General features: G+C 40.8%; 1 protein-coding gene across 1 annotated transcript in view; it reads left to right on the top strand.

The window, feature by feature from the left end:
- LOC141057921 (follicle-stimulating hormone receptor-like) overlaps positions 1 to 25749 on the top strand; it is a 266317-nt gene that overhangs the window by 141669 nt on the left and 98899 nt on the right. The window contains exons 3-4 of the mRNA XM_073554030.1: positions 19669 to 19743; positions 22848 to 22922. Coding sequence (XP_073410131.1) covers positions 19669 to 19743; positions 22848 to 22922 — 150 coding nt within the window. The remainder of the gene's footprint in view (positions 1 to 19668; positions 19744 to 22847; positions 22923 to 25749) is intronic.

Below are 25749 nucleotides of genomic sequence, written 5' to 3'. Positions count from 1 at the left end.
CTCTTCACCCTTAGGTGCCGGGTTTTTTTTTGTGGCCAAGAAGGATGGTTCTTTAAGGCCTTGTATTGATTATCGTGCCCTCAATAAAATTACTATTAAATATCAGTATCCGTTACCCCTGATTTCGGATCTATTCTCTAAAGTCATCGGTGCTTGCTGGTTTACCAAGCTTGACCTCAGGGGGGCGTATAATCTTATCCGCATTAAGCAGGGGGATGAATGGAAGACGGCGTTTAATACTCCGGAGGGACATTTTGAGTACCTGGTGATGCCTTTTGGGCTCACTAATGCCCCTTCTGTCTTCCAGTGCTTCATGAACGATATTTTCCGAGACTTTGTCGATAAATTTTTGATTATCTATCTGGACGATATTTTGATCTTCTCCAAGGATTGGGATGCTCATGTGGAACATATTCGGACTGTGTTCCGGATCTTGAGAGAGAATTCTCTGAATGTCAAAGGATCAAAATGCCTTTTTGGAGTACAGAGGATTTCTTTTTTGGCATTTATTTTGTCTCCGTCAACTATTGAAATGGACCCGGCCAAGGTACAGGCCATTTATGATTGGGTTCAGCCCACTTCTTTGAAGGCCCTCCATAAGTTTTTGGGTTTTGCTAATTTTTATCGGAAATGTATAGCAAAATTTTCTAGTATTGCCAAACCATTGACTGACCTGACCAGGAAGGGTGCGGATGTGTTGAATTGGTCTCCGGAGGCGGTTGCTTCCTTTCAGGAGCTGAAGCGTAGATTTACCTCCGCCCCGGTTCTGCGGCAACCTGATGTCTCACTCCCGTTTCAGGTAGAGGTGGATGCTTCTGAGATTGGTGCAGGAGCGGTGTTGTCCCAAAAGGATCCGGTAACATCTAAAATGAATCCCTGTGCTTTCTTTTCCCGAAAGTTCTCTTCATCTGAACGTAACTATGATGTGGGGAATCGGGAACTGTTGGCCATTAAATGGGCATTTGAGGAGTGGAGACATTGGTTGGAGGGAGCCAAACATCAAGTTGTGGTCCTCACTGACCACAAAAATTTGATTTACCTAGAGTCGGCTAAACGCTTGAACCCTAGACAGGCTAGGTGGGCCTTGTTTTTTACACGTTTTGATTTTGTGGTCTCTTTCCTTCCTGGAACTAAGAATGTCAGGCAGACGCCCTCTCTAGGAGTTTCTTTGCTGATTCTCCTGTGGTGACCAAGCCTGCTACCATCTTAGGCGAAGGGGTAATTCTTTCTGCCATCTCGCCCGATTTGAGACTTGCTCTGCAAGAGTTCCAGGAGGACAAACCTGAGCGTTGCCCCAGTGGAAAGTTGTATGTTCCTGACCAGTGGAAGAAGAGAGTGATGTCTGAAGTTCATTGCTCTGCATTGGCTGGTCATCCAGGTATTTTTGGTACTAGAGATCTGGTGAGTCGCTCTTTTTGGTGGCCCACCTTGTCTCATGATGTCAGGAATTTTGTGCAGTCCTGTGGGACATGCTCCCGGTCTAAATCTTGGTCTCGCTCTAGTGGGTTGTTGATGCCTTTGCCGGTCCCCAGAGGCCATGGATCCATATTTCAATGGATTTCATCTCTGATATGCCGGTCTCTCAAAGAATGACTGTTATTTGGGTGATTTGTGATAGGTTCTCTAAGATGGTTCATCTTGTACCACTCCCTAAGTTGCCGTCTTCCTCTGAGTTGGTGCCCCTGTTTTTGCAACAGGTGGTTCGCTTGCACGGGATTCCTGAGAACATTGTATCTGACAGAGGAGTTCAATTTGTGTCTAAATTTTGGAGGACATTCTGTTCCAAGTTGGGAATTCAGTTGTCCTTCTCCTCTGCTTTTCACCCTCAGACCAATGGGCAGACAGAGAGAACAAACCAGACCTTGGAGTCATATTTGAGATGTTTTATTTCCGCTGATCAGGATGATTGAGTTTCATTTTTGCCCTTGGCCGAATTTGCTTTAAATAATAGAGCTAGTTCTGCCACTTTGATGTCACCTTTTTTTTTGTAACTTTGGATTTCATCCTCGATTTTCTTCAGGGCAGGTGGAGCCCTCTGCCTGCCCAGGTGTTGACACTGTGGTGGAGAGAATGCACCAGATCTGGGACCAAGTGGTGGATAAGTTATCTCTCTCCCAGGAAAAGGCCCAGCGGTTTTCCAATCGACATAGGACCATTGGTCCCCAGTTTAAGATTGGTGATATGGTGTGGTTATCATCAAAAAATATTGCTATGAAGGTGGCTTCTCCTAAGTTTAAGCCTAGATTTATTGGACCTTACAAGATTTTGGAGATTATTAATCCGGTCTCTTTTCGTTTGGCTCTTCCTGTCACATTTAAGATCCATAATGTGTTCCATAAGTCCTTGTTGAAGAGGTTTGTTGAGCCAGTTGTGCCTGAGGTGGCACCTCCGGACCCTGTATTGGTTGAAGGTAACTTGGAATATGAGGTAGAGAAAATTCTGGATTCCCGTCTGGCTAGACGGAGACTCCAGTATTTGGTTAAGTGGAAGGGTTATGGTCAGGAGGATAATTCCTGGGTCTCTGCCTCTGATATTCATGCCAAAAGATTGGTGCGTGCCTTTCATCGGGCTCACCCTGATCGCCCTGGTAGCGTTGTTGAGTGTTCGGTGACCCCTCCTCAAGGGGGGGTACTGTTGTGAGTTCATTTTCCCCTCCGTCACTGAGGCCTGGTGAACTCCCTATTCTAGTGAAGGAAGGTAGTGAGCCTGATTATCAGGCACCTGGGACTAATGAAGACTGGATTTAAGGCAGCCTACGCCCTTTCTGCCCTGCGGGTGATTTCTCTGTGGACTCTTGGACACCAGTCTGATTCCTGCTCTCCTAAAGCTAAGTTTTCTGTTTTGCCTTTTTGCATTTAAGATTTGTTTTTGTTTTTCTTGCTTTTTGGATTCTGCCACTCCCTGCTGGAGTGTGCAGTGTTCCGTTAGCTCTGTCTTCTGAAAGTACCTGAGTGCTGATTTAGTTTTTGAAGCTTAGTTGCTTCAGGGCCATTTTTATATCAGCTTGTTGGCTTTTGTCTCTGATAGGTTTTTGGCAGATTGCAGATAGCAGCATTCCTATCCGTTCCTATCTAGGTAGTTTTTGGGCCCCGTCTTTGCTCAGCCTGTCTTTCTGTCTGTGTAAGTGTTTTCATCTTGCTTCACCGTCATTATATGTGGGGGGCTGCCTATTGCTTTGGGGTCTGCTCTAGATTTCCCCTTTCCTTCTTTAGGCCTATGTATCTCTCCGGCTGTGATCGAGGGGTCTAGGTCATCGTAGGAACCCCCCACGGCTACTGCTAGTTGTGTTGATAGGTTCAGGGGTCTGCAATCTGATAGTTGCCAACTTCTCTGGTTTTCTGGACTTAGCTAGCATTTCTGTTTTTGCCTCCTACGGTGACTCAATCATAACAGTGCACCCACCGAAATCTGTCAGCTGGCACCCTTCAACAATAGAAGATTTTTCTTATTGGTTCATTTTTATCACTGTGATAGACCCTATCATAGTGATAAAAAATAGTAAATCAAACCACCCTTTCTCACCCCCTTAGTTAGGTAAAAATAATAAAATTAAAAAAAAATATTTCCATTTTTCCATTAGGGTTAGAGTTGGGCTAAAGTTAGGGTTGGGCTAAAGTTAGGGTTATGGTTGGGCTAGGGTTAGGGCTGGGCTAAAGTTAGGGTTGGGCTAAAGTTATGGGTGGGATAAAGTTATGGTTGGGATAAAGTTAGGGTGGGGCAAAAGTTAGGGTTAGGCTAAAGTTATATTTGGGATAAAGTTATGGTTGGGATAGAGTTATGGTTGGGCTAAAGTTATGGTTGGGCTAGGGTTAGGGTTGCGATTATGGTTGGGATTACGGTTAGGGTTGGGATTAGGGTTAGGGGTGTGTTAGGGTTAGGTTTGTGTTTACGGTTATGGTTGGGATTAGGATTAGGGGTGTGTTGGGGTTAGGGTTGGAGTTAGAATTTTGGGGTTCCACTGTTTAGGTATATCAGGGGGTATTCAAACGCAACATGGCGCCACCATTGATTCCATCCAATTTTGCGTTGAAAAAGTCAAGTAGTGTTCCCTCCCTTCTGAGCCCTGCCATGCACCCAAACAGTGGCTTTCCCCCACATATTGGCGTACTCAGGAGAAATTGCACAACAGATTTTGTGGTCCATTTTCTCCTGACACCCTTATTAAAATTAAAAAAATTGTTCCAAAGTAAATTTTTTGTGAAAAATAGTAAAATGTTCATTTTTTTTCTTCCACGTTGCTTTAGTTTTCGTGAAGCACCTGAAGGGTTAATAAACTTCTTGAATGTATTTTTGAACACCTTGAGGGATGCAGTTTTTAGAATCGTGTCACTTTTGGGTATTTTCTGCTATATTGACCCCCCAAAGTTATCGACCCCCCAAACTCACTTCAAATATGAGGTGGTCCCTAAAAAAATGTTTTTTGTAAATTTTGTTGGAAAAACAAGAATTCGCTGATCAAGTTTTAACCCTTATAACATCCTAATAAAAAAATTATGTTTCCAAAATTGTGCTGATGTAAAGTTGACATGTGGGAAATGTTATTTATTAAATATCTTGTGTGACACCTCTCTCTCAATTAAGGGTACAAAAATGAAAAGTTTAAAAATTGCAAAAGTTTCAAATTTTTTTGCCAAATTTCAATTTGGCAAAACATTTGAAAAACATAAATAAACACAATTTATATTGAAGAAATTTGACCACTGACATGAAGTAAAATATGTTCCAAAAAAACAGTCTCAGAATTAGTTTGATACATTGAAACATTCTCGAGCTATAACTTCATAAAGTGATAGTGGTCAGAATTGTAAAAATTGACTTGGTCATTAAGTACCAAATTGGATCTGTCACTATGGGATTAAGAATCTAAAGGTCAGTTTGGTATCCATATTTAGTCTTTGCTAAAAATTCTTTCGAGTCTAGTATTCCCCAAAAAGTTTTTGGAATGGTACTATCTGAGGTCCAGATTCATTACATTTCCTGGACAGAGCATCAGCTTTGCAATTTCTTGCAAGTAATTATAAAATTCAACCTCGAGAAAAATAAAGCCCAACGTGCTTGTCTTTCAGACAACCTCTTAGGCTACTTTCAGACTTGCATTACCAGGCGCAGCGCTCGGCCGCCGCTAAGCTCCACCCCCGCCACGCCCCCTCTGGTCAGCTCCTCCTATGGTCGCATGACACTACATGCGATCAGCATACCCTATATTTAGTGTTGGGTACGCTGGCCGTGCGCTGCTATGTTTTTTCCAGTGCATGCGCCCTTTTTGCGCTGCGCCAAGCGCATAAAAATGCAGTAAGGTGCGTTTGGCACACGTCGGCGCAGTGCAAAAAGGGCGCATGCACCGGCAAAAGCATACCAGAGCATGGCCATCGTACCCAATGCTAAATATAGGGTATGCAGATCGCATGCAGCATCATGCGACCATAGGAGGAGTTGACCGGAGGGGGTGCAGCCGGGGGCGGAGCTTAGTGGCGACCGAGCACTGCCCCTGGTAACACAAGTCTGAAAGTAGCCTTAGCTGTACCGATGAATTCTAAATTTTTGTGATCAGTAAAGACAGTCACTGGATGATTGGCCCCTTCCAAAAGATGTCTCCATTCAGAAAAGATGACTTTAATTTTTTGAGTTTGCTATAGTGATGGTTCTCCTGTAGATGTTCCAGGACTAACTGGACATGCCTACGATCCATTGATTCTTCTTCAAAGAATCTGAAAATATAAGAATGTCATCGAGATAAACAACAACATATCTATCCAAGAAATTAAAAAAAGTCATTAATGAAGTACTAAAAGGTGTAAGGGGCACTGCTAAGGCGAAAAGGCATAAGCAGATATTCAAAATATCTGTATCTAGTTCTAAAGGCAGTTTTCCACTCATCTACCGGGCAAATTCGTATGAGATTATACTGTAAGCCCCTCTTAGATTGAGTTTGGTAAAAATTCTGGCAGAAAGCAGGGGCTCCAGCAACTCAGAAATTAAGGGGAGTGGGTAACGATTTTTAATGGTAATCTTATTTTTTTCTCTGTAATCAATGCATGGCTGCAGGGTTGAGTCCTTCTTTTCTACAAAAAACAAGGGTGCTTCACCTGGTGAAAAAGATGGTTGAATGAAGCCTTTCTCTAAATTTTTGTCTAGATATTCTTTTAGTACTTTCAATTCTGGCTCAGAAAGATTGTAAATTCGCCCAAATGGAATGGATGCCCCAGAAAGAAATGCAATGGGACAGTCGTAAGAACGATGAGGAGGCTGTTGATCGGCATTCTTACTGCAGACCTCACTAAACTGCTGGTACAGAGGTGGCAGTTTATCATAACTCTGTTGAGAAATCTCAGACACTTGAATTTGTTTGTAAACATATATAGTAGCATGGCAATTGTTCTTACAGTACATAGAGGAAAAAGTAATGGTCTTTGTTGCCCAGTTGATAGAAGGGGTATGGATTGAAAACCTGGGAATTCCTAGAATAAGTGGAAATTTGAAGAATAAATAAGATGGAAACTAACAGCTTATTGATGATTCGGTCCAATACAGATTTCAAGTTCAATTGTTTCATGAGTAACAGTTCCAGATGATAAAGGCGATCCATCCACAGTTTCCATATTGATTGGCATGGTCCATAGTCCTACTTGCAATGTTATTATCAAATGTGAAATGTAAGTCCATGAAATTCCTACCTGCTCCAGAGTCTAACATGACAGAGCATTGTATGCTTTGTCTCCCAATTATGACCTGTATTTGGAATGACAAAATGAGAAGATGACAATTGCTTTTTCCCCTTATTCTGCATTACAAATTAGATGGTCTGCACAACCAGATCTAGCCATTCAGAAAGATCTAAATTGCTTACAGTTTTGGCATTTGTGAAGACTACAGTTCTTTTATTAGGACAATTAATAGCTAAATGTCCAGAGACCCCACAATAGAGGCATACATTTTTTGTTCATCACCTCTCCTTCTCTACTGCAGAGAGAGGTTTTAGGATGACATTAATTTGCATAGGATCAGGCACACTTTCCATTTCCATTTTTAAGGCGGATTGAGTAAAGGAGTAGTAATACTCGCAGTCTTTCCTTTCTTTCCTTTCTTCGTTCAGAGAGTCTCTGTCACGCACAGACTAAGTGCAACACAAAGGATGAGGGGAAGGGGAACCCAACACTAGGGAAGTGGGGTATTTAGACCCCTAGGCAGATCTAATGTCCCCCTGTCTGCCCTAAGAGACCCTAAATAGGTTCTGCACCTATCACCAGGCAGGATACCTAATCCCTGCCTGACCCTAGCTGTAAGCCCTGCTTAGGGAAGGAAGGAGTAAAAGCTAGTCAAACCCCACTAACATTAAAGACAGCTAGGATAAACAAAACAAGGAATACACTAAGCTTGAGTAGACTCAGAGAGAAACACCGACGCCATCCAAACTTCAAAGAGGATGCTAACCGACTGCTACAGCTCCAAGTCTCAATAGGGAAGTGCAAATAGAAAATATCACCCACAACTCCCAAAAGGAAGTTAGGAGATATGAACACCCAGATGCAGGTGTGACCATTAGAGCCGGTGTAGGTGGCCACTGGGACCTATCGTCAGAAGGACCAGTCAGAAGTCTGCAAAGCAAACTGCTGAGACCCTCTGCAACCAGATGCAGTGCAATGTTCTGCAGCCTCTGACACATCCGTGACAGTCTCTGGTCAATTCGGATGCACAATTGTCCTCTAAATCATCAGGGGTCAACTCTCGACCCTTGCAAGCGCATCTTTTATTGGCGCTGATAATCCTCTGCAAAATTGACTTTTCTGGGCAGCTAAATTCCATGTGGTTCCTGCCACCCAGAGGTATATTCAGCTACAGAACACCACCCTTAACGTAGGTTATGCAATTTGGTTTCAGCTGTAGCACAGCGATTGGGGTCATCAAACACTTGATCCATAGCTGTGATGAAGGAAACTAAGTCGTTAAGGAGGTCAGAATTCTTTTCTACGTAAGTTGAGCTTCATCAGTAAGGATATTAATGATGAACAGAACCTTTTTCCTGTTACTGGTAAAAAGAGAAAGATGCATCTGAAAATGGACATGGCATTGATTAAGGAATGCATGGCAATGATAATGATCCCCACTGAACTTTGCCAGCAACTGCATTCATGCATTTAATTCCATGCTGGAGTTGCGCATTATATGCATTTGTTGTTTATTTTCTTTTAAAGAGAATCTGTCAGCAGAATCTTGCTAAGTAAACTATAGGTATTTTTATGTTGGAGCTGTTACACTGATTAAAATGATATCTGCTGTGAAGAAATCTGTTTTGTGATTGTAGGAGGAAGGGCCCCCGCCGAGTGTCCGGGCCAGAACCAAGGGGACCGTCATCTAGGTTCCTAGGGGGTCTGTTTCAGGGGAGCAGAGTTAGGAGTTGGACCGCTGAGACTGACAGGACGGTTGGGGGAGGAGCCTACAGTTGTGGCCAAAAGTATTGACACCCCTGCAATTCTGTCAGATAATACTCAGTTTCTTCCTGAAAATGATTTCAAACACAAATTCTTTGGTATTATTATCTTCATTTAAGTTGTCTTAAATGAAAAAACACAAAAGAGAATGAAGCAAAAAGCAAAACATTGATTATTTCACACAAAACTCCAAAAATGGGCCAGACAAAAGTATTGGCACCCTCAGCCTAATACTTGGTTGCACAACCTTTAGCCAAAATAACTGCGACCAACCGCTTCTGGTAACCATCAATGAGTTTCTTACAATGCTCTGCTGGAATTTTAGACCATTCTTCTTTGGCAAACTGCTCCAGGTCCCTGATATTTGAAAGGTGCCTTCTCCAAACTGCCATTTTTAGATCTCTCCACAGATGTTCTATGGGATTCAGGTCTGGACTCATTGCTGGCCACCTTAGAAGTCTCCAGTGCTTTGTCCCAAACCATTTTCTAGTGCTTTTTGAAGTGTGTTTTGGGTCATTGTCCTGCTGGAAGGCCCATGACCTCTGAGGGAGACCCAGTTTTCTCACACTGGGCCCTACATTATGCTGCAAAATTTGTTGGTAGTCTTCAGACTTCATAAAGCCATGCACACGGTCAAGCAGTCCAGTGCCAGAGGCAGCAAAGCAACCCCAAAACATCAGGGAACCTCTGCCATGTTTGACTGTAGGGACCGTGTTATTTTCTTTGAATGCCTCTTTTTTTCTCCTGTAAACTCTATGTTGATGCCTTTGCCCCAAAAGCTCTACTTTTGTCTCATCTGACCAGAGAACATTTTTCCAAAACGATTTAGGCTTTTTCAGGTAAGTTTTGGCAAACTCCAGCCTGGCTTTTTTATGTCTCGGGGTAAGAAGTGGGGTCTTCCTGGGTCTCCTACCATACAGTCCCTTTTCATTCAGACGCCGATGGATAGTACGGGTTGACACTGTTGTACCCTCGGACTGCAGGGCAGCTTGAACTTGTTTGGAAGTTAGTCGAGGTTCTTTATCCAACATCCGCACAATCTTACATTGAAATCTCTTGTCAATTTTTCTTTTCCGTCCACATCTAGGGAGGTTAGCCACAGTGCCATGGGCTTTAAACTTCTTGATGACACAGCGCACGGTAGACACAGGAACATTCTGGTCTTTGGAGATGGACTTGTAGCCTTGAGATTGCTCATGCTTCCTCACACTTTGGTTTCTCAAGTCCTCAGACAGTTCTTTGGCCTTCTTTCTTTTCTCCATGCTCAATGTGGTACACACAAGGACACATGACAGAGGTTGAGTCAACTTTAATCCATGTCAACTGGCTGCAAGTGTGATTTAGTTATTGCCAACACGTGTTAGGTGCCACAGGTAAGTTACAGGTGCTGTTAATTACACAAATTAGAGAAGCATCACATGATTTTTTGAACAGTGCCAATACTTTTGTCCACCCTCTTTTTTATGTTTGGTGTGGAATTATATCCAATTTAGCTTTAGGACAATTCTTTTTGTGTTTTTCCATTTAAGACAAATTAAATGAAGATAATAATACCAAAGAATTTGTGTTTGCAATCATTTTCAGGAAGAAACTGAGTATTATCTGACAGAATTGCAGGGGTGTCAATACTTTTGGCCACAACTGTATATAAAAGGGGCAGAGAGCACCAGTCAGAGTGAGTCAGCAGAACGGGAGAGAAGGAGCAGGAGACTGTTGGAGCGCCAGGGAGCCAGAACCATGAGCAGTAACCAGAGAGGAGGACAGCGACTGGAGGGAGACTCATGGTGGACTGCAGGGAGACGGCGCCGAGCCGCTGCTGCCCACAGCCGCTACCGCTCCACTCCCGACTGCGGCTGCGGCTTGTCCATTGCTGCCCGGAGCCGCCACCACCCCCTCCAGTCCGTGGCAAAGACCAGGCCGTCGCCCACTGCGGGCTCCCTATTGCAGCCACTGGCTGCACCGGTGGCCTACCAACCGCCACTCAGCACCTCCGCTGCCCGCCCCGGTTCGGGGGCTGCGGCCTCAACTCTCCCACTCCCAGGCGGTACTCCGCTGTCTCTGCTGGGGGACACTCTGCCAAAGAACTCTTCTAGGGCCTGTTGTGCCCCTGCTTTTTCTGGGCGCCGGAACGCCCGAAAACTATGCCAGATCCTCAGCAGCTGGGCCCAGCAGCTGCGACACCGAAGCACCATCGTCCAGGACTCCGAGGGACGTCAAGACGGATAAGTAACACAATATTACTAAGGACCCGTAGTCGGCCATACTGCGGCCCCATAGTGACCGGCCGTTGCCGGAGTAGTCATGTTCTCATTACCAGGGTTCGCTTGTATTAGGTCTCTGCGAGGATGATTTTTGTTATTTTGTTTGGTTGCTTAGGGTAGCCCTACCGGCACCAGTCTACAAAAGTTACTACCTAAAGTTCAATCTATCTCACGTCTCGTCACTGCATCCAGCGTACCTGCCATTACCACATGATTCTTGTAAAATCTTTGCATGAGGTTTTCAATTAATTTTACGCTCGTGCTTTCGGGCGGACATGTGGACAGGTCTTTTCTTGGTTCTCTAGGTTGTATCACTGAAGATGGGAATTCCCCTGCTGGGAGTGTAGGAACTCATCTGTCAGACTGACTGTGAAATCTCTCTGTCTGTCTTTCTGTCTCTCTCTCATATACATCAACCACTCATACAAACACAGCCTCCTCCAAAGACCCTGCCACAGCAACACAGAAGATATGAGAGACCCTGCAACAACAGCACAGAAAAGCACAGCGGCACAGAGTATGTCAGTGACCCCACCACAGCAACACAGAGGAGCAGAGCAGCACAGAGTATGTCAGTGACCCCACCACAGCCTCTATCTGAATGTCTCTGTCTGTCTCTCTTTCTATCTTTCTGTCTCTCTCTCAGGTAGTAAAGGTACTGGAGGCCCCAGGCAGACAGGAGACCAGGAAGCAGATAGCAGAGGTACTGGATGCCGCGGATCAGACAGGAGGCTGGGAATCTAGTAGTTGAGGTACTAGAGGCCACAGACAGAAAGGAGAGCACGAAACAGGTAGCAGTACTACTGTAATCCGCAGCTAGACAGGACTCAGGAACACTAAATGTCTTAATAAATATTCCTTATAGAGGCCCAGCCAGACATTCACATGGGAGCATACCAGGCTATCTGCGAAGCCTGTCGAGGAGCATACCAGAGGTCAGCAAACTGGGGAGAGAGGAACAAAGCATGAATCTGTGACTTGTGTGTAATAGTGACTGCTGCTGTTTTAATCCCTTTACAACCTTTGACATTCATGTAGGTCAAAGTTCGTTCCTCTTACCTTGATACGGGCTTGTATGCTGAGCCCGCATATTTCCATGCACATGATAGCGGCTTTAATCAGCTATCATCTGCCTTTAACAGCTGCAGGTGGATCAGAGCAGTTAAAAACACATGAGTGTTGTTAACCTCTTAATTGCTGCTGTCAATCTCTGACAGCACCATTTAACATGCACCGGACAAAGGGGTGTGACATTTATGGTTGCCATGACCTATGCTGAGTGATGATCCCCATGCCTGTAATTGCGATACTCCTTTCATAGGAAATTGTGATTTTAGCTTCACATAGCAGTGCTGCATATATAGCATTAACTATCAGATGATCGCAGCTTCAAGTTTCCTAACGGGACTATTAAAGACAGTAAAAAGAGAAAAAGAAAAGTGTTTAAAAATATTTTAAAAAAATTAAAAAATCAGAAAAGTTCAAATCATCCCCTATTGCCTCATTAAAAATAAAACATTAAAAATAAAATTACTCATATTTGGTGTCGCTGCGCTCATAAAAAGTTTGATCTATAAAAATACAAATATAAAGTAATACGATCGGCAAACAGTGCAACAAGATAAAAAATAGAAACAACATAATTTTTGCAATAAAATGCAATAAGAGGCAATCAAAACATTGTATCTATCCCAAAATGGTATCAGTAAAAATGTCAGCTCAGGGTGCAGAAGAACAAACCCTTACACAGCCCCATGTCACAAAAACTGAAAGCGTTATGGGTCTCGGAATATGGCGACACAAGCAAATTTCCAATTTTTTTTCACCACTTATATAAAAAAAAATAAGCATATTTGGTATTTGCATAATTTTACTGACCTAGGAATCATATTGTTTGGTCAGTTTTACCGTTCAATGAACATTGAAAAAAAAAAAACACTTCCAAAAAAAAATGAAATTGCCCTTTTTTTGCAATTTCAGAGCACTTATAATTTTTGGACGGAAGAATTAAAAAGTTATGGCTCTTGGAAGAAGCCGAGAAAAAAACGAAACGAAAATATGGAATATTGTAAATTCTTACAGTATATGCATAGCCATACTTTTAATACAATGCTGTGTGAAACTATAATTTGCACTCATAGAAATATATAATCATTTGCTGACAACCACCTGCCTCAGATTTAGGCAGCTTTTCTTAACCCTGCTGTTCTGTTCGGTCAAAAATGAACTTTGATACTTTTTAAAAAATTCATTATGCGGTTCTGAAACTTGTGGTTACTTCTATTTTCCTAATTTGAGGGATTCTTTCTAAGGGTTTTTTTTTCTTTGGTTTAGTTTTTGCGCCACATTTTTTTTTTACACTTGTACTGTCCCGTTCAAAAATGACCGAATAGCATTTTATGCTAATTTCAGCCATTTTTTGAGTAAAACAACTGAGTTATTTCTTTTGAGACTACTTATTGCATCTACTATTGTTTGTGAAGTAAACAGTTGCTTTAGGTGCAGATTTACACATGCTTTCAGTACAAACCATGCGCATTGGCTTTCAGTACAGTTCTGCGCAATTTTTTTTCTCTGCTTTTCCTCTAAAAATAAATTAAAAAAATGATTTTTTTATTATTTTTACTATTTTTTTCAAAATGTTTGCACGCATTTTATACTATAATTTTAGTTATAGTTATAGTTAGTTATAGTTGTTATAGTAGTAGTAGTTGTTTTAGTTAGTTAAGCTCAAATTTGTAATTTCTGTGCAGAATTCAATAAGCCCTTGTAACCTTTCTAAACACAAAATAAATAAATAAAATTGAGTTTTTTACGTATTTTTTTTATAATGACCAAGCATGTTCACATACAGTAAAATAATGCAACAGGTATTCAAAAAAATTTTTTCAAGTAGCTAAAACAGCATTTTAATAGGTCCGGTCAAAAATGAGCAGTACAACTGTATAGTGGAAACGAACAGAATAGAAATTTTGGACTATCTGGATGCGTTTTTGCTCCAAATCAATCTGGCTATAGCACTCATAAACCCTCTCTGCGGTTTACCAAATGTTCTTTCCATTTTGTAGGCATTTCTTACCAATGTATATTGAGTCTGAACTGGGTCTTTGATAGCGAGATTCCCTATGACTGAGTTACTTTCATTTCATATACAAATGGAGCACCTATCATCTTGGCAGTGCCAAACTAATCCAATGGTGTAGTGCAGGGGTCCCCAACTCCGGTCCTCAAGGCCCACCAACAGGTCATGCTTTCAGGATTTCCTTTGTATTGCACAGGTGCAGCAATTATCACCTGAGCAATAATAAGGAAATCCTGAAAACATGACCTGTTGGTGGGCCTTGAGAACTGGAGTTGGGGAACCCTGGTGTAGTGCATCTATGCTATTTGCGAAGCATGATGCCCATGAAGGAAATGGCCCTCATTGACACCAATTTGCTTTTAAAAGGCATATAAAAAAGAATTGTCAATGTAGAAAACAATGTAAAACATCAAAATAAAATAAAAAAGAGAGTTTCTTACATTTTATGAAAAATTCACCTATTTGATATGGATTTATCATTTATTTTTACAAACCGTTCATGCCCCGGTTGCCCTTAATTGTTCTCCAAAAGTTGTACAATTTCTTGATCTAGTTTTTTTGTACTTTAATAATAGCAATTTCTCTAATTTATTTCACCTAATAATGGAGCAAGAGACTATCAAATATCCTGGAAGATTAATTTTCTAGCCCACCTGCTACATTTCGTGTTAAAATATAGAGAACTGATTTAAAACTATTTTCTTGTTCTGTTTGAAAGCTGACCTTATGGGTTAGCATCAGTCGGAAACTAATTGCTGAGCATGTTTCTATGGCAATCCTTGTTAGTGTTCAGAAATATACATGAACTGTAGAAGTCGGCATTTTATCGTCAGAGAAGCAGAAACACAAATTGCTTATTTTTTATAATTGTTTTAGATGTTTATCAGGTGTCTAAAAACATTTTTATTGTTGTTTATTGAAAACACCATTAATTTGCTACTGTAACTATGCTACCGAGCTCATCGTTGGTCACCAAAATTAAGACAACATGTGAAGCAATACAGTGAGCTACAAATAAGAAGTCAATTTTTGTGTCAAGTTGAAATTGTTGGCAAACTTGAACTTTTACAATTTAAATGTCAAATTGAAGTTAAAATGTCAATGAGGCAGACTTGTGTACCTTACAATTATTTTTCCTAAGAGTCTGGAACTAAAGACTGTATGCAAATTAACTCTCACCCCATCCCCTCCCCCCCCCAAAAAAAAAAAGATCTTGCAGGTGCAACCTAGTGGATGCATCTATCAATATCATCCAAACAAAATACAATATTGTGACATAACATGTATCCTATATGAGACCTAGAGTACTGAAGTCCAGAGTATATCTATATAAGACTATTACAGATCGCATAAAATAATGACAGTAAATATCTTCAGTTTACAAAAAATTGAGGCAAGGGAGCACAACGTCCAAAAATATCTCACATGTCCACAGTGAAAAATGCTGGGTATGGGATACAAGATGCACCGGTAACATTGAGTCTAAAGGGCCCGTTACACATAGCGATATCACTAGCAATATCGCTGTAACGTCACTGGTTTTGTGACGCAGCAGTGATATTGCTAGCGATATCGCTATGTGTGATACTTACCTCCGACCGGCTCCACCGCTGATTATGGCTGATCGAGCGAGAACGTCCTGGACCATTTCTCATCGGGCGCTTCCTGCTGGGCTTCCTGTGGCGCCGACGAGCGACGCGTGGACGCGGGCGGGAGAACATCAGGATCGCCACGTCTGACATGTAAGTAGCGACCCCCGACCCCTATGTCGCTGGTGAGATCTGCTGTGTGGCAGCTCACTAGCGACCACTTAGCGATGCACCAGCGATCCATATCGTTGTCGGGATCGCTGGTGCATCGCTAAGTATAATGGTACCTAAGTAACAATGAATATAAAAATATAGATAAGAAGTACACTCAAACATACATTGTCAATTATTTATATCAGCAAGCAAGATGGAAAAAAATGTCTTCATAGTCTAAATAAATATTCTATAATATATGGTGAAGCAAACAATCACGGCAATGGTAGTCATGGCTCATAAAGGTAACATATCATGATCTAGTGGAAGCTGACCAAAACAGCCTCAAATGGAAGGGAAGGCATCTTACCCATAGTGACCCAAATGTGGGAATGTGAAAAATAGCAGCCCCGACGCCCAATTCGCGTAGGCTTCCTCCGGGGTTTGTCAACAAAAATCTGGAACCTGTCTGGAAAAGTCTGGAACAAAAGACTGTATGCAAATAACTCTCACTCCATCCTCTCCCCTCCCTCAAAAAAAGATCTTGCAAGTGCAACCTAGTGGAGGTATCTACCCATTATGTGAAATGATTGTTAAAGTCTGTTTGCACAAAATGACTAGTACAAGAACTTAGTGCACACTTGCATTTTGCTTCCTATTTGTGATTTATATATGTCTGTCCTCATTTTGATCCTGGAATGCCAGAGTTGTCAATAAAGAAACAGGGGCATGAAGATATATGCCAAACAAGTAGTTGGGTAGTTGCACTGAATTGCTTAGCCCTTTTATTTAGCCAGGAAATATTTTTTTATAAGCATCAGATCAAATGGCCTATACATGACTATATAGCTTATTTAAAATTGTAAATATTAAAAGTGAAATCAGTCTATGAATATAACAGTATCGGGCTAGCTGTAAAGTCTGTCCGAGACCTACAGCTCAAAAAGGCTTCTAAGGATGCATTTGGTGGCAGCCACTCTGTCTTGCAGATCCCAGAGGAACCCAAGCCTCAACCCTTTAACCCCTATATTGGTATCTGGACTTACAATGAGGCCCCCTGGGTTTCACCCACGAAGCAGCATCTGGGCATAGGAACAAGCCTGAGGCAAGGATTGTCAAGCTAGCCGAGTCAGTAGCAAAAAAGAAAACCAAGGACATTAAATAAGAAACAAAACCATAGTCAGTGGAATATCCAACATCAGTCACCAAAACAATTGACAAAAACAAAGTCAGTCAAGATAGTCAAGAGTGAAAGTCAGAAGGGAAAACAGATCAGAAAAAGTCAGGATCAAGTCAGTCAGAATCAGGATTTCAGTAGGAATAGCACCAGACATAAGCTAAGCACAATATCTTACAACTCCCTGGGAGGTTAAGAAAGGTGTGGTGCTGAATCATTGCCACAGCAGGGAGATGATTAGTCCTGCTGTTTTTGGACATAACAAACACATTCTCCCTTGCTGAGTGAAGAGACAAGGAAACAGTGCCACGAAACAAATCTTGAAAAGTCTTGAGACAATGAAAGGATTGTGCAACACCTGTGTCACTCGCCCAATCAACATTGGTTGTAGACACCTCTGCACATTGAGTAAGGATGAGCCGCTCCCATCTCCAACAGGTGTCATGCATGATACCCGCTGAGTTTCAAACAGATGCCAAGGCAGGTGTCTGCTCAACTCGCAGCAGTGCCTCCCTACACTTGACATCACATTGGGTGGCGTAGAGAGGCCCTGCAAATCCTTGCAATAAACTTTCGCCAAGGTACAAAGTTTGCCAAGCAACTTGAAGAAAATTAATTAAATTTGGTTTTACAAAAAGTGTTTGCTGTGACAGAAAACAAGATATCTATGTATAGCACAGAATACCATTAGTAAGGAGGACGTGCAATATTTCACAAAGATTTTAGCACCTGTCATTTTATAAGTACAGTTTCTGCCATTTGGCAAGTGCAAGATAAGGTGGTGCTATCATCGTTCTATTTATACTGTGGTTTATACAAACTATGCAAAAAACTGGTTCAGATATTTCAGGCTCTACAGATTGTATTTTACTGTTCTGTTTTATATTCTTAAGTCTACTGTAATCATTATCTCTATTATCGCAGGCATCTCTCTTTATATATATTCATCCATCTGAAGTTTATGCAAAAGTTAGTCATTTGCAAGAAGGTACATCTGTCTCACATCTGTCAAATTTATGAACTGATGTGAAAAACTATTATCTCCCCTTCCAAGAGTCCCCAAATGTTGCACATTTATTGGATTTCATCATTAAATAGAATCTGTTGCAGGATTCTACAAAATAAATGGCATGCGTTACTAAACAATTCCCTTTCCTCTGATGAGGCTGCTGTACTTACTTTGATATTCCACATCAGAATAACTGTATAATAAAAAGATGTTTTTAAATCAAGAACACAAACCCCATCCCCGATAATATGTTGTTAATTTTCAGTCCCACTAATATGTAGTTTGCCAATTGATCCAAATCTTCTCTTGTGGGACTGTCCCTTAGGGTGCTTTCACATTGCATTCGTGGGTCCCATCAATGCATATGTTCGAATTACCCCGCAAAACAGGATGCAGTCATATGCGCGGACGAAGCCATAGACTGTAATGATGCAGACAGAGTGAACGTGTTCATTTGAAGTGTACGCCTACAGGAGGCGGACACTCAGATGTTGTAGACTCCCGAAAATGGTGCATGTCAGCTCTGCCATTGCCATTACAGTCAATGGCCTCATTGGCGCATACATCCCAAACCCTGTTGTGTGAGTTTTGGACGTAAACTCCAATTGGGACACTGAACAGGCGCAAAAATGCAATGTGAAAGCCCTTTTTCTGTAATATAGGCTGCATGTGACCTCTGTGTGTACTTAGGGTGCTGTTTCTTCACTGTTCCAGTACTGTATTTATTTCCTCTCCATGTGCGATCTTCCTTGTCAATAGCCTATTTTCTATGGTTCCCCTGAGGTTCTTTCTCTCCTTACCAGTGCAGATCTGTATATCACCCCCTCCATGTTGCTACCTCCAACAGTAAGAGATCAGAGACAGTTGGCAAAACTAGGAGCTGGTACTCTAATGAATTTGTAAAATTTTTTGCAAAATCACTCAGCTAGATAAAGTATATACAGACGCACTGCAGCAACAAAATGTTAGAATTATTTTAAAGAAGAGTATTTAAAATGTTGATCTATTAAAGTTAAGAAAAATGTGGACATATCCTTTAAAGAGTGCATACAAATATATTAGAGTACAGAATATATTCTGTAGATTTTTTGTAATTCTCTCTGTGCAATCCTCATTTCACTTTTGCTGTACACTCTCCCTGTGTGATATTGGAGGCATTCGCTAGACAAAGGCACTGTAAAGTTGCAGCAATATTGTTGCATTATGACATGCACCATGACCTTACAGTGAGGTCTCTAGGCCAGGATTATCAGCTGCCACTAGGCCCGAGAGTTGGGACATCACTGCACATGCGTAGTGACTTCCCAAGCGTAGTCATGGTCGGGAATGTCCCAGCTTAGAATAATGATGCTCAGGGATTCATAGGACGATTGTGGTAAGAAGAGGCACCAAGGATTGTAAGAGATACAATGAACGGTGGAGGTGTGTGGTGAGGTGACTATTAGTTATTCTTTCTTCTTTTCTACAACTTACTTTTATTATGCTTTGCGGTCTCTCAATAATCAAGGTACAATCAATTCAATGAGAATAAGGTCAATGTAAAACAAATTTCTCATTAAAATCCGCATAATTTGTCAATTTCAAATCTCATCAAAACTGTTCAACTCTACATATACAGTATGTGAATAAAAATAGATTTGTGAATTAATTTTTAAATAGTTTAGCAAAAAAAATGTAAATGTTCACTTATTCACCTATAAAACACATAAACAATGAAGTCAGATATCATACATCAGTTGAATAAAAGTAACACATTCAGTCCCGTGAAAAAACTGACCTTTCTCCCAATAGATCTAAAATACTGGCTAGGTTCTAAAGAAAACTGTTGAAATGCTCAACTATGTATATATACAGTATGTATATGAGTACTTATATTGTAATGTCTGTATTCCTGTGATATGCATTAATGTAATATAACAGTATTCTTACCATTGCAACATTTGCTATATCTTCACTTCTTTCTTATAGAGAGATCTCTGAGAATTATGACCTGAAATCAATAGAGGCAAACGTGTTCTCAAACAACCCTCAACTACAAGAAATGTAAGTCATTGAAATATTATACAAAAAATACTTACCTTTCACCAAACTAAGAATTATATGAGCTTGAGAAAGTTATAGTGGCACTTAAATCGACATTCACCCAAAAGTTTGTGTTTTCTTTATTTGCTATAGAGTTGAATGCAATCAGTTGCTCTCAGTAGACCAATATAGAAGAGACATATTGCGTCTTGTACACTTTAACAGGATGACGGACAGAAAGGTCATCAAAATGTCTGCCCAATAATAATTACTTTATCTCAATTTTCTCAAGGTCTACTAGCCTCAAGAAAGATTTATATATATGTATGTATGACTGCTTTTACCAGTTACTTTTATAACATCCATTTTTGTGAACTATTTGTATTGGGTTTAATGCACTTTTAAGGGTTGGAGGTTATAGATAACAGAAATTCAGTTTTATGCTGTTGACTACTAAAGCTTTATTATATCTGTGGCATGATTAATAAATACATGTGGCTCTAGAAAATGAATACGTTTAACAGGTATTTGGTGTAACTGACATAAAATAGCCTATATTGTCATATGCTTCTATTAATGATGCAAGTTATTTGACACAGAGGTCAAGTACTGACAAATTTTAAGCTAATTGAAGCCCACTGGGATCTATTATGCTTCTTTTTTCCAATAATAAATGTTCCCGAGACTCGAACATGAGTTATATATCTTGCGTCTTGACGTTCAGAACAGTCAATAGTATCTGATCCAGAACAGAGAAAAGTAAAATAAAAGAACCAGTTAATTTTTGGAGATATTTATTTGATTTGCTGTAAGTTGTTTTTCACTTTTTGAGAAGTACAATCTAGGGTTGGTACTAGAGAGGAGCAGATCTTCTAAAATTCAAGTTCATGTAGTTCACCGAATTTCCCCCAAAATTTGCTTTGCAGCTCACAAATTCATGCAAATTTCAATACAAGGAAAGGAAAGAAATAGAGATGGTCAGTGAGGGTAAGTGAGGGCACAAAACAACATTAGCCTGCTCAACAATGGAGCCAGGCAAGAGAGATGGACTTCCGACTATATGCAATATGACATATATTTTCCACTTACCTGTGGTGGCTGGAAATGCAAGCCGCAATTTGGAAATGTAAACCGAGACTGCAGGGTATTATTGGGCAGCGAGCACTGCCAAATGCGAATGCTGACCATCAGTTACAAGGTATGATAATCCAGTAGGTGTCGCAATTGCAGGGCATTGTGGAGAAGCAAGTGCAGCCATGCAAGATGACATTAGCCCACTCATAGATGGCGTCGGCAAAATTTATTTTTATATTGGAAGAGAAAATTTCTGAAAATTCGACTCAAACTCAATCCTCCGTGAATTGATCTGCTCATTTCTAACTGGTACGATTCGATTAGCAGAATCTGGTCTAGTGATATGTGGATATTCTGTGACCATCAGATTGTAAATAACTGCAAACCACTTCTGATGGAATCCCTGGCTCCTCTTTTGGTTAGTCAGCTTGGCACTTGCTCCAAACCGACTAGCAAAAGAAAAGTCACTGATTCTAGCTGGTTGGAGATGGTTCGCTGGGCTCCCTACAAACATGGTCACTGATTGGGGTCTAGTGAATTGATTCACACCAACTATAGTGTAAACCCTAATGATATACATCCTAGTATACAGAAAGGCCCAATGGATCATTCACTTAACTTATATTGAACTATTTTTGGCATGTGTTTTGTGCATAACAAAAAACCTCAGGTTCCAAAACTTAAAAGCGTCACCCCATGAAAAACATTCATCATTTATACATGATAACTAAAATGGAGGTCTTGAAGGTCAACAATGTCTATGGTACTGACTGAAAATATACAAGTACAGTGCTCAGCTGTTTTAATTGGTGGGATTGAAGTGAATGGAGTGGCAGGGTTCAATTTAAACACCTCCCTACACAACAGCATTGATACTTTAGGACTCTTGTTGTAGTGATCTGTGTGGAATTTCACGAGTGGGGCTCCTAGCTATGATACATTTATCACTTATTCTGCAGCTAGGCGATAAATGTATTGCATGGGATAGCCTCTTAAAAGTTATGCTCCTATAGAGATTTAACCACTATCTTGGTGTAATTTGTAAATAATGGACAGATTCAGTTTTAGGCTGAATGGTCAGTTGCTATAGGAAACACACAATACCCAAAGAAACTCTTGAATTAGTAGAGGGTAGCTAGGTTGCATTTGAGTTTCTCATCTGAATTTTTATGGCAATGGGCAATATTTGCCTGCAACTTGACCATACTATCTGCCACCACATCTACGTCCTCTGTTTGTTCAGCATAGTTTCACTTTAAAGGGAACCTTGCATGTCCAGTGGATGCTATCATACTGCAGATATAAGGTGAATCAGCAAGTTAATAGCATTATGAAGGTGCCCAGCCGCATAACTGAGTGTGGCTACTGGAAGAAAATTTGCTTTGCTTTTCCCAGCCTGCTTTAAGTCATACAGGCATGCCAGTGCAGCTACAGTCAGTGCTCACTGTACTGTGAGCGGCATCTGTAAGCGCACCATGGCACTAAATGACAGCCGACTCAGCAGTACGTCAGAGTAGAGCCGTCTGTGAGTCAAAGTGCTGGCGCGTGCTTACAACTGCTGCTCACAGTGCTGTGAGTGATGACTGTAGCCGCTACGTGCATGCCTGCATGACTGAAAGCCGGCGGCTCCCTGGAAATATAAAGTTAATTTTCTCTCGAGTGCCCAGGTGCAGTACAGCTGCCGGGCACCATGATAATGCTGATTAACCTTATATCCGCAGGTCAATAGCGTTATTGGACATTACATTGACATGACATCATTTGGTTTTCCTCAAGTTTATTGCATGAATACTGTATGGTGCGGTACTCTAAAAAAACTACTAAAATATTGGAGCAAAGATCACTACTTGCAGTTCTCGATGTTCAGTGCTACAGTCAGAAGATGTTCGTCAGATCTGCAGGAAGTTCATGCAAGATCCTTTGGAGGTGTTTGTGGATGATGAATCCAAGTTGACCCTCACAAGTTGAAGGATGTTTACATCAATATTGGGATGAAGTTGGAAATGATATAAAACTAAAATGCATAACCATGTCTCTCATTGTCTTTTTAGAAGAATTGAAAAAGCAAACAGTCTTGAATACATTGATCGAGATGCTTTCGGGAATCTGCCAATGCTGAAATATCTGTAAGACCAATTTTCTATTTGATGTACTAATTCTTATTAGCTCATCACGGACACAAATTAAATATTTGCAATGATAATAAATGACCACTTGCTGCTAAGAAGACGAGGGCACATGAAAGAAAATCTTCTCTTATAATAGCAGTAGTAAAAGTTCAAACACTGGGGATATTAACCGATAATGTCTATGACATTTGGAAAGAATGTAAATGAATGTAATCGAATACACATCCAACAACCTCTTCCCCCACTGTAAATCATTATAATTACACTGATGCTTATTGACCCTATTCTCCATGCAGAGCTCTCGAGACAGTCTCAAGTATTGGCCTGTAGACTCTTTGACACACTTTGTCTTCATTCTGAATTTCTTTAATGTTATTAAATGCAGTGTATGAAAAGTAAAAGAATTTTCCATCTTTGTAAAAAAAAAAAGAACACATTAAAGAGACAAAAGGGTATAATTGTGAGTTTTTAATTCTATGGTTATTAGACCATAAATTAATATTTTTATTTCAATAAATATAAAATACCTAACGGCGCTAAGCGCAAGACCTTAGAGTGCACAGCAGCAAGTAATAGGACAAAAAACCTCTCAATTTGTCCAGAAACATATAAAATAAAAAAAATAGGGTACACAGGTTTTATGCAAAATATCCAGCTAAAACAAGTACAATGACCCCATGTGAGGGCGAATTGCCTTGAATAAACTTTAGTTGGCAAGGGAGGAATTATACCGAGGAAGAGAATCTTCAGGAGAGAATCCAAGGAAAAAGGTCCTTTACACTGATAATCAGTCGCTCTGAGATAACAGTTGTCTCTGTTGCAAACAAGGGGGTCTAATCTCCCTGCACGCCGCTGTCCCGGCCGGAAACGGCTGAAGATATGAAGCGCCGACCTATGCAGCTTACAGACGCTGCATAAGGGGCAAGCCTGCAAGGTCCAAAAAAATGTAATTCTGGCATTTTTACTTTTTTTCTCGCTATGCCGTTTAGCAATCTGGTTAATCCTTTTTTTTAATTTATAGATCAGGCAATTCTGAACACGGCAATACCACATATCTGTATGTTTGATTTTTTTATTGTTTTGTTTTGAATGGGGCGAAAGGGGGGTGATTTGAACTTTTATAAATTTTTATTTTTTTATATTTTTAAAAACATTGTTTTTAACCTTTGGCATGCTTCCATAGCCTCCATGGGAGACTAGAAGCTGCCATAACCCAATTGGCTCTGCTACATACAGGCGATGATCAGATCGCCTGCATGTAGCAGAATTGCTGACTTGCTATGACCACCGACCACCGGTTGGCGCTCATAGCAATCCATCAGTGACAACCAAAGAGGTCTCCAGGAGACCTCTGGTTGTCATGCCAACCTATCGGTGACCCAAAATCACATGACACGGTCACCGATGAGCAGATTTTTGGCCCGATGGTCGGAAGCGCACGTTAAATGCCGCTGTCAGAGTTTGACAGTAACATTTAAAACAGCTGACATGTGCCGGAAAAGATATGGGCTCAGCGCCAGAGCCCACATCAAAGGTCCGACATTGGCATAAATGTATGCCATAGTCAGAAAGAGGTTAAGAGGTGGGATTTTTATATTTTTTTTTACATTTTTTCTTTTATGTTTCAAGTCTTCAAATAGTTGAGTCTCCACCACATCTATTGAAAAGATTTGCACTGATTAATCAATCATTCTATAAAAATGTACATTCTTAGTTTTGACAGAAGGGTACATTTATATCCACTATTAGCTTAAATTGTGATAACGTTGGGTGTTTTCAACGTTACAGGTATTTTACAGGCTAAGTATACATTTCTGCAATCACTCTACATTCCTGAAGATTTCCAGATCCTGACAATGTGTAGACTTCCTTTATTGTCAGCTCAACTGGTGGTTATGAGACTGCAAGAATACGATTTGTATGATTGCAGTCATGGGTCGACTAGCTTTTCATACACTTCTTTCAATAGAACCGTACTCAAATCACATACCGCTATAGCTGACAATGAAGGGGAATCTTAAGAGTGTGCCTACTGTTCACTGTCAGGATTTGGTAATCTAATCACCAAACATAGAGTAACCATGGAAATGTCTACTCAGCCTAGAAGTCCCTTTAATGGTTTGTCCAATATATGTATAAATATTTTATATAGACATAAATCAGGGGATGCATTAGAATAATAAAATAACATTCTCATAAGCTAATTTACTTGCTGTTCAGGGGCCACCCCTCCTTTGTTCTTCCAGCCATTTTGCACTATCAGCAAGTCATGTAGTGCCGACCAGTCGCTACTCGAGTTGTATTGAACTCCACTTGAGTGTTACAAAAATTTGTATTTTACAGAATGCAGATTTTATTTTGTAATTTGCTCGGAGCAAATTCAGTAAAACAATGGCCGGCAACCATTTCATTATGCCAGGACCAGCAAAAAGTTAAATGAATAAAAAAAAAAAATACTCACCTCACCAGTGCTCACCTCTCCAGCCACTTCTGCAGCTTGCTCTTACCCGTATGGTCCTTGGCACATCTTCTCACTGACCTATAGTAGACAGCTGTGGCCCAGCATGTCTCCATGCATGCAGAAACTTTCATCCCCAAGTAGACCCAGGAAGAGATGTGGCTGGAAGCCAGAGCCTTATGAAAAGTTGTGAACGGCAGCAGTAAGAAGAAGCACCGAGGACAGTATGCAGAACAGTGAGCAGAGGAGGTAAGCAATGACCTGAGTATTTTTTTCTTCTATGTTTTACATTTGTTATGGCCTAGGGCCTCTCCAGACCCCTGAGCATAGTAAGGTACATTCAATGCGCATAAAATACATTTTCAG

This window comes from Dendrobates tinctorius, unplaced genomic scaffold, assembly GCF_039654945.1.
Source record: "Dendrobates tinctorius isolate UK_male_01 unplaced genomic scaffold, ASM3965494v1 ptg000205l, whole genome shotgun sequence".
In the NCBI taxonomy this organism is placed as follows: Eukaryota; Metazoa; Chordata; class Amphibia; order Anura; family Dendrobatidae; genus Dendrobates; species Dendrobates tinctorius.
This window is presented reverse-complemented; position numbering and strand designations above follow the sequence as displayed.